The following is a 10,202-nucleotide window of genomic DNA, read 5'->3' on the forward strand; positions in this document are numbered from 1 at the left end:
CGTCATAGCGTGCAAAATAATTTTTAAAAGGATTAGTAAAATAGAAATGGTTTCTCATTAACCTGAATTAGCCTAGCCTATGCAAAGATTTCACAGGTTCATATTATTTTAATGCCTTCATCTTTATTAAATTATTAGGTACAAATTCACAGATAGAAAAATTAAGTGCTGAGATGGAGGAATTAAAAGAGACGTTAGAGGAAAAAACAAAAGAAGCTGATGAAAATATGGAGAAATATTGGAACCTGATCAAAAGCACGCACAAATTGGAGGAAGAAAATGAAATGTTGAAGGCAGGGTTGCCTTGCTGAACAACAAGTTGCAACAGCCAAATTCTGGGAATGAGAAAAGTGTGGCAGAACAGCAATTGGCAGTTACATCAAAAGCAGATGTGCATAAAAAGCCTGAAAAGAAGTCCCCTGGTCATTCCAACAGTCGGCAAACACATCTGAAATCTCCAGACGTGAGCAATATTTCAGGACTTTCTAGGGATGCCCCAATGAAATTGGGTGTAAGCAAAAGTCACAAAAGGTCTCCAGATGGTCAGTTTAAGAACGCCACTAAGAGGTTTAGAGGAGCTGAGTCCAAGAAGGAGGAAGATGAATTGAAACCAGAGGATGTTCAGAATTGTTTAAAGCAGACCAGATGTGGTGAAGCACAAGATGCAACTTCATGTAAACCAGAAGGTCTTCCAGAAAAAGTTAAGAAGGGTGAGTTTTATGCATCCATGCACATATGAACTAATATCAAAGGATGAAAATAAAAATTTCCCCCTGAAGAAAATGGAGGCAGTAAGGAAGGTGGATTTCCAGAACATCTCTGAAAAATGTTGTACTATTTAATTAACTATCCTTGCATCAGAATTATTATTTACATTAGAAGAATACAGTTTAACTAACAGAACTAGACAGATGAGCACATAACTAGACAGTCATGCAGCACAGAAACAGGCCCTTCAGCCCGATCGGTCCATGCCAATCAAGATTCCCATTTGCCCATGTTTGGCCCATATCTCTCTAAACCTTTCCTATCCATGTACCTGTCCAACACCTTTTTAAATATTGTTAATGTACCTGCCTCAGCCACTTCCTCTGGCAGCTCATTCCATATACTGACTACTCTCTGGGTGAAAAGGTTGCCCCTCGGGTTCCTATTATATTTTTCCCCTCTCTCTTTAAACCTATGTCCTCTGGTTCTTGATTCCGCAAGCCTGGGAAAAATACCATGCGCGTTGACCCTATCTATGCCCCTCATAATGTTATACACTCCATTAGATCATCCCTCATTCTCCCACACTCTGATGAAAGAGTCCCAACCTGCTTAATCTCTCTCCATAACTCAGTCTCCCACGCCCCAGCAACATCCTTGTAAATCTCCCCTGAACTCTTTCCAGCTTAATGGCATCTTTCCTAAAGCAGGGTGACCAAAACTGAACACTATATTCCAAATGCGGCCTCACCAACATCTTGTAAAACAGCAACTTCTGTACTCGATGGCCTGACTGATGAAGGCCAATGTGGCAAAAGCCCTCTTCACCACCTTGTCTACCTGCGACTCCACTTTCAGGGAACCATGTAGTTGTACTCCTGTGTCCCTCTATTGTACAACACTCCCCAGGACCCTACCGTTCACTGTGAAAGTCCTATCCTCATTTGTCTTCCCACAATGCAACACCTTGCACATCCAAATTAAACTCCATTTGCCATTCCTTGGCCCACTTACCCAGTTGATCAAGATCCCTCTGTAAATCCTGATAACTGTCTTCACTATCAACAACACCATCTACTTTAGTGTCATCTGAAAACTTCGTAACCATGCCTTGTACATTCTCCTGGAAATCACTGATATAGATGACAAATAGCAATGGGCCTAGCACCATGCCTTGGAGAACACCACTAGTCACTGGCCTCCAGTCCGAAAAACAACCTTCCACCATCACCCTCAGCTTTCTATCATCAAGCCAATTCTATATCTGTTTAGCCAGCTCTCCCTGGATCTCATGCAATCTAACTTTCCATAGCTGCCTACCATGTGGAATCTTATCAAAGGCCTTGCTGAAGTCCACATAGACCATGTATACTGCCCTGCCCTCATTGACCTTCTTGGCTACTTCTACAAAAAAACTCAAATTCAAGATACATGAAATATGGCCACTGGCCCCAAAGTGTTACCCCACTGACTGCCCCATTTCCCAACAGTAGGCCAAACTTTGCCCTCTTCCTTGTAGGGCCTTCAATATATTACATGAGTAAACGTTCCTGAACACACTTAACAAATTCCACCCCATCTAAGCCCTTAGCACTATGGCAGTCCCAGTCTATATTAGGAAAGTTTAAAATCCCCTACTATGACAACTTATTATTCTTGCAACTTCCTGAAATCTCCTTGCATATTTGTTTCTCTAATTCCCATGGACTATTAGGGTTGCTATAGTACAATCCCAACAAGGCGATCATCCCCTTCTTAACTCCACCCATAAAACCTCCCTCAGTAATTTCATCTCCGACTACTGCCATGATTTGCTCCTTAATCAGAAATGCAACTCCCTCTCCTCTTTGTTTCACCTCTATCCCTCCTATAGCACATGTACCCTGCAACATTTAGCTACCAGTCCTGTCCCTCCCTTAGCCATATTTCTGTAATAGCTATAAAATCCCAGTCCAGCTGTTTCCTGAGTTCATCTGCCTTACCTGTAAAGCTTCTTGCATTGAAATAACGTAATTTTTCTCTCAGCACTGTGCAATTGAAATTCAATTTCACCCTCTGAGTGAAATGATATGCGTGTTGTTTCCCATGCAACTTGCCTTTTGGAGTATTCCAGGAAAACATGAACCACTTTGCTTTTGGAGAATCCATCATTGGGCATTCTCAAAACAGCATGGTCTTCCCAGTGCAGCACCAGATTAGGATGCCTACCAGATAAGGCAATAACTTGTCTCCATCCTCCTTGTTGCAATGATTCCACCCCCCAAGATGAATGCCAGTATCTCCAACTGTTTTCCTCTTCTTCCACCCAACAGCCACAGCACAGGCCCACTCAGCCTATCACTGTTGGCCATCATGAATCCAGTCTCTGAACTCAAATTTTGTTACTGAAAATGTGCAAAGTAGTCTCAAGGGTGAATATTAGTTTGCCCATTCAATATATCCTGTGTGTACACTAGAATTTTTAGGCAATTGTCTTCATGGGGAGAGACTGGCTGCAAATTTCAAAAATTGTGATAGAAGTTTTCAACTGAATCAAGTATACAAAGAAATGTTTGTGACTCGGTATCTCAGCCAGGAAGATCCAGAATATTGACGGACAGCAAGAGGTGGACCTGTTGATGGAAGTTTTAGATCTTCCCATTGGATCCCAATTACCCTGCAGATCAATGCCTGAATGGGCACTTTAGTCTGATTGGGCAAAAACAACAAAACAAACTTGCGGAAGCTCATTTTGTTTAGTTAGGGTTGTTGGTTATGTCCAACTTTAATGAATATTGGAAACAGAGTTAATGTTCCAAGTCAGTGATCTTTTATTTGAACTGAATAAAACTATAGAATAAGTGTGTCTTTGATAAGGTGGAGGACGGGAGAATAAATGACAAAAGATGATGATGCAAGGAAAAAGGGATTGGTAATGGGATATGACATGTGCGTCTACAGGGGAAATAAATGGGAACATCAGAATTTAAGATTTTTCTGAAATTGCTGAATTTGTTACTTTGTACAGATGACAGAATGTGACTAATCCAATGACAGGATGCCATTCTTTGAGGTTGAGTTATTTGGGACAATGTGGGAAGCCAAGTTGTGAGTTCAGAGGAAACTGAGTAAAGTTGTGGAATGAACTGAGACTTTCAAAGACAACACTGATTTCTGGAAATGGAAGAGGTTTATCATATCTGCATCAAGATTCTGTCTACTGATGGTCATATCTTCTTTCAGGTTTTGTGGAAGTTCCTTCTCCATCAACTAGCCCTTACACATTGCGTAGAACTACCTTATTCAACAGGGCTAGTTCCGTTCTTGCAGCTCAGAGCAGGGTATCTCCACGTGGGCATAAAGGAGTCGTACAAACTAGTAGGAAGTCAGAAATGACAGCAGAAGGCAGCCATATACACCAGGTAATATTTATCAATCAACAGGTCATACTTCCTGTGGTGATATAATTGATGTAGAAATGTTAACCCATTGGTAAAGTATGAGGACATGAATATTACAAAGCCAAACTCTTTTATATCTAACTTCATTGCACTTCGGTTCAGTTTGGAAATCAAAATGAATTGTTGGTTGTACTTTTCATTTTTGTTGATCTTTATAGATTAATTATTATATATCCTACAAAAACAACAGATCTTTAATAACTTGAGATAGTTGGATAAGTTTTTCCTATAAGTACATTTGTAAATCGTTAAACTCCCTGTAACAACCTGTAATTCCAATTACAAATATGGGACCAACATGCTTGCCTGGTCAGTCCCTTAACCTGTATGGTGTTCTTGTCCTTTTATTTTATCTATTTGTTTGGCACCCCTTCCAAGAGCCAGTGTGTTTAGAAATGCCTGTTTTACATACTGAGACTCAAATCAATGTATTGACATTAATTATTGTTGTACTCCTCAGCATCCAACTGAATCTACGTGTTCGCCTCCAGCATTATTTCCTGGTCCAGTACCGGCTGTGGCACAGTCACCTCTATCATCTTTAACAAATAATCCAAAGAAGAAGAGCTTTGTAAATCTTGATGGGGAACAATCACAAAGCAGATGCTCATTGAATGCAGAAAAAATCTATAGAACAAAAGAACAACACAAGGAACAAATTGCAGAGACAGAAGGAGATGGAAACTGCAAAGTACAATAATTGATGCAGTAGAAATTGCAGACTGCCTGCAAGTGTTATAAACTTCCAACAGCAGGACTGTACATTTTCTGGAGGGACAAAATGGATAATACCAAAACTGACTGAAAAATGTGCACTCAGTCAGGCCAGATGGTGGTAAACTTAGAGTAACGGCAACAACTTGCATTTATATAGCAACTTTAATGTGGAGAAACATCCAGTGCATTAAAAGATCAAACTTGGTCAAAACAGAACTGTTAGATTAATAAGATTCTCTTCAGTAATGACGATTAAAACTTCTGTACATTATGATTGCGTATCACAAAGATTTTATACACATCATTCAACTTCAATTTAAAAAAAATAATTTGTAAAGGAAAATCATGGACCTATTGTGGGTTCCATAAATTCTGTAATAATCTTTCTGGATCCATCATGCATCTGATGCATTGACTTATGGAGAAACATAAAACATGCACGGTGATGATCGATGGTGTGCAGTGGATTCCTGAACGTCAATTCCATGATTTTGTTAAGTTTCATGTCCTTTATAATTAAATAATTATCTAGAGCTCCAGCTCCCCGGACTGGATAATGCTAAGCCCTCCACTCACTAACTTCCAGACTGCATGCCCACCTAAACCGACCCATGATGACCTGGACTCCGTGTTTTCCATTGTGTGTTCCCCACTGCTGAATTGCACAAAGGAAAGGAATTTGAACCCATGTAGGGACAAAAAAGCCTGATCTGTAATGTGTGACTTTGGACCTCCTACTGCAAAATTTTGTAGTGAAGACCTCAAACAGAATGTTGATTTAACCTGCAGTATGCCATTCATTTGTGGTCTGGTGCCTTTCTAGTCCTATTTTTATAAACCATTCTAGTGTTATAATTTTCTTCAAAATATTTGTAAATTTTTTGTTGTCCCTTTTTTCTCATGGTGGGGGAAACAGGAGCCTTTGACATATAAAACTGCCCCAAAAAGATCATTTAGAATTCTATAAATGTTTAGTGATTCCTGTAGCAAATGAGCTTTCTTCATTGATATTTGTTTTTAAATTTGCAAAGCCAGTTTACATGAAATTTTATTAACAATAATAATCATCATTTTGTATAAAATATTGATTTTCCCATTTTTTAATACTGGTTTTATTTGTAGATGCTAAGTCAGTTGTGTTTTTGTTACCATAATGCTCTGAAGTAAGATATAATAGCTACAAATTTTTGTCATATTCTAATATTTGTATACAACTTGTACAGAATTGAATTAAAACTAATGTCAATTGCAATTGTAGCTGATTTACTTAAACCAATTTACTAAATTCAATTTCAGATTTTTTCCAGTGGTGAATTAAAACCCTCAAAAGTATTTCATTGTTGTTGTCTTATGATAAAATCTCAGTTTCATGTAATACATTCATTTATAAGATGCTATTTGTATAAGGTCCAAACACATCACAGGTAATGAACCAAGAGAAGTTATGTGGTTGCCCAAAAGTGTATTTAGCACATATATTAGACTATATTACTAACCAAATTTAGGTACAATTTTTAGCAAAATGAATAAAGGCAAATATAAATCAGGACAAGAGTACTGAAAATGGGGTCATCTGTGATTATGGAAGCTACTCTCAGCTTTTAAGCTTTTTCGAATGGAACTGTTTATTGGAATGAATCAGATGTGCCTTGTTTGCAGTCTGAAAGTTTTTTTAGGAGGAGATATCATCTTATGAGATTGAAAAGTCCTGAACTTGATGTACTCATAACATCTATTTGTTGACTTCCTTGTTTGAAATATTAGATGTTAGAATGTTCTCAGTTCTGAGGATGTTATCTCCTTGTGAAATACAATGATTTTTTTTTTGAAGATGTGGAACAATTAAATAATGCTCTAGATTTTGTGGGATAATGACAGCAAACAGCATTCACCTTCATTACCCCACATAACCAACAGCAAGTTTAGAATTTTGGTGCACATGAATGTAGAAATCTTGAAGTTGCTGTGACAGTAGACAGTGCTTTGATAATGGAGTTCAGGGAAGAAGTAATAATTTTCAGTGATTTCCTACCATTCACCATGGGTGTTTCACTCAAAAATCATATAACCAGTCAGATGAAACACAGATATTGCACCTTCCACTGTTTTGAATGGGTATGATTGTGCAGGAATTTGAATTTGACTGCTTCTGTAAGGCCACAAAAATATCTAAGGCTGTACTGAAATTATGGGATGAATTTCAAAACATTGTGGCTGAGTTGCTGACATGACAGACAATATTTGCTTTCAATTGGTTGTAGTTTTTGAAAGCTATTGCAGGAATAGGTAGTTCTAGGACTGGACAGACAGACCACAAGCTCTGGAAGTGGCTGAGAAGGATACCAGAGTTCTGAGGAAAGGGTACAAAAGGAACTTGGGAAATATTTGTCAATTTAGACATTTTTGCATTATCTTAATCTGTTTAAAATGGTTTGGGTTTTTTGCATTTGTAACTGTTTTTGAAACGTGAAGCAAATGAAGCCATCAAAAATATGAGAAATTAAGAGACATTTAGATTTTAACAGATTATGCTAAATTTGGGGCAGGGTTAACCTTGTGTAGTGATATGAGTATATTTACATCCTAAGAGTTAATGCATCAAGGATCCTACCAGCTTTTCTGTACGTTTCCTCAGCAAAGATTACTTAAGGTAAAACCCATATTTTTCTTGAAGTCATCAATGAGGATAGGTTGCTTTGCTGCTGACTGCAATATCTTGTATTATGCTTTTACCTATTGGTAAACAATTGGCATGTATAAAAGCTTGTAACAATGAGTCACTCTTGTTCATCTGGATGGTGATGGGATTATTTGGATTATGGGGAGATGTATTCTGTGTTTATGTACAAAAACCAAACTGCAGGTTAACAATTTGTATTGGGCTCGTATCACTAGACTTTTGGGGATGGACACCTACTGAAGATAACGTATATTTGTTTTATCTTCTGAAGGGATTCTGTTCTTGAATTCATGAGTTACACACTTATATCTGTAGATATTGGGCAGCATGCCAGGCAAAGTGACCGCTTACTACTGCGACCATCTTTGCTGATACAGAGAAAAATATTAAGGGTGGCTTGAGATTTGGCTAACTTGAAGTTTGCTAGTTGTACCATGCTTGTAAGAATTTGGGAGAAACCTACACAGTAACCTGCATTTAGTGCAGAAATGCAGCACTTTCCCCATAGAGCAGCTGGTAATTTCCTCTAAGTACCACCAAGTTCAGGATTCCTGTTTATGCCTGCATCAACACATCCCAAGTTTGATGGCAACCCACTGCTGCTCTTTACTGAACTATATTCCAATGTCAGAGTCCAGTGATAGAGCACAAAGTTGCTGAAATTCCCCAGCAACTACAATGTGGTTTCTACCAAAAAAAAATCAGTGCAGATACAGCAGCTCCATTCATTTGGAGAGGAATGGTTGAGGCAGTAGGATAAAAATTAAGTAATTTACTTCTTTGAATGAATAGTGTTTAGTTGAATGTATTTGAGTGTTTTAGTTTTAGCCTGCTTCTGCTTCTTTGTCTTGTGATCTTTTCCAAATGTTGTATATTTTAATGCTGAAGTAGTTACATGAAGTGCATTGCTTTCATTATCAGTTAGGTCCATGTTCTCATTCTGTGCTCTCTAAAGATGATAGTAAAAATATGCGAATCCTTGTTTAAGACGGCAAGGTTTCTGTACTGCTGCACCTTATTCTGAGGAACTGATGACTGGATCTGTTTGTAGCTCGTCTCTCAGGTTTTGAAGAATGATTTTCAGCTTATCCTACAAAAGTTAAAGAAATGTTTGGTTTAGCTTTCACTTTTTTCATGCCATAGGACTGCATGTAACTAATAGCATAATATTTTTTTAATCGCATGGGGAGGGGGGGTGGACTTATTTCTTGGAGGACTGTTCCTTGAGGTGGTGTCCAGGCAGCAAGACATTCCATTTCAGCCATTAACATAAGTGGTAGAAATGTTAGGTCTGATAGTAATGTAGTTAGAGGTAAAGTACAGATATCGATCTGTACTTTACAGATATGTACTCTAGTGTTGAGATAACTTGTAAGAGTTATTGCATCCAGCACTCTTTTTAGCCTTTGAAATCTGAAGCTAATTGGAAAAAAGAGTCATTTATGAAACAAATTTGGGAAGTCTCAATTCATAGGCAGATAACTTGGATAAAATGAAACAGAAAGGAAACAATGCCACGGCAACTGTTAAAGTATCACACTGGTACAATAAAGTTGTCTTCTCTAAAGTTGAAATTAAGGCAAAACAAAGTAAGTTTAATGAGCTGATGAATCCAGCTGAGCCAATATACACAGTCTCATTGTCAACACAAACCTGGTGAAAGTCATGTTGTAAGGGAACAATGGGTAAAAGTTCATCCTATTCACAAAGGCAAACATCATACTCAGTGGCCCTACCTGCAAAAGATAACTAGTTGTCTTCGGGGGGGGGGGGGAATATAGAAATATTCACTACTGATGGAATAAATGGTCTATTTCTGTTGTAGTTATTTTGAGACTTTTCAGTTATGTAATATTACATAACACAACAAATGTTAGCTTAATATTCTTACTCTTTTCATTGACATCTGTTGTAAACAGATTCTTGGTAAGGGAGATGATGCATGTTAATTTTAATTCAGTTTCCATGTTTTTTTAATCTTTTCTACATTAGCTGCAGGATGCCTTTCACAGCTTCCCACAGTCACTTCAATGATCCTGGTATAAATGATTTTTGACAGTTTTCCAATAGCCCTTGGCAGGTATTCACAAAAGCCTTGTATTTTGAGAAGTCAATCATTGCAATCCTATTGTGTTGACAAACCCAATCAAGTTATTCTGTAACAGTCAGTAGATAAATCTGCAGAATGCTTTCAGTTCTCTTACATTTGTGCCAAAAAGTTCTATAACGAGCATTGCAACTGACAGCATCATTCCATTAGTGCAAGTAGAGACTTTTGATTTAATTGTTTCTTAAAGCAGTCAATGATTAACAGAGCAAAAAGCCAGTCACTTCAGATCTTTATCACTTCTCTTTATCTCCTCACAAGTCAAGCACAAACTTATTGTTGGAAATATTTTTTTGATATTTTACAACAAATAATTGTTCATGATCTTAAAGTGAGAAAACTGATTGGTAGATTGTTTGCAAGCTGCCTCGATTCAGCCTCCAAGAGAGACCTTGTCCTGGTTACCTGGCATTTTAATTCTTCACATTACCTCCTTTCTGACTTCTGCCCATGGCTTCTTATACTGATTCAATCAACACCCAGGGAACAGTGTCCTGTCTTTCGATTAGGTATCTGATTACCTCCCGGAGTCAATAGCAAGATTCAGCTC

At 37.9% G+C, this 10,202-nt stretch overlaps 1 protein-coding gene across 1 annotated transcript; it reads left to right on the forward strand.

Moving 5' to 3' along the window:
- The first annotated feature begins 142 nt into the window (after positions 1-142).
- On the forward strand, positions 143-6,157 carry LOC127568469 (centromere protein F-like). Its single transcript, XM_052012249.1, has 3 exons — positions 143-710; positions 3,931-4,109; positions 4,609-6,157. Exons 1-3 carry the CDS (start codon positions 500-502, stop codon positions 4,846-4,848), a joined length of 630 nt encoding a protein of 209 aa, XP_051868209.1. The 5' UTR covers positions 143-499; the 3' UTR covers positions 4,849-6,157.
- The last annotated feature ends 4,045 nt before the right edge of the window (positions 6,158-10,202 follow it).

This window comes from Pristis pectinata, chromosome 3, assembly GCF_009764475.1.
Source record: "Pristis pectinata isolate sPriPec2 chromosome 3, sPriPec2.1.pri, whole genome shotgun sequence".
Lineage (NCBI taxonomy): Eukaryota > Metazoa > Chordata > Chondrichthyes > Rhinopristiformes > Pristidae > Pristis > Pristis pectinata.

Bases quoted from the DNA above. Each gene is read 5' to 3' on its own strand.
- LOC127568469 (XM_052012249.1), top strand. From the start codon at position 500: ATGAAATTGGGTGTAAGCAAAAGTCACAAAAGGTCTCCAGATGGTCAG. The intron at 711-3,930 runs GTGAGTTTTATG...ATCTTCTTTCAG, and splicing joins TCCAGAAAAAGTTAAGAAGG to GTTTTGTGGAAGTTCCTTCT. The intron at 4,110-4,608 runs GTAATATTTATC...TGTACTCCTCAG, and splicing joins AAGGCAGCCATATACACCAG to CATCCAACTGAATCTACGTG.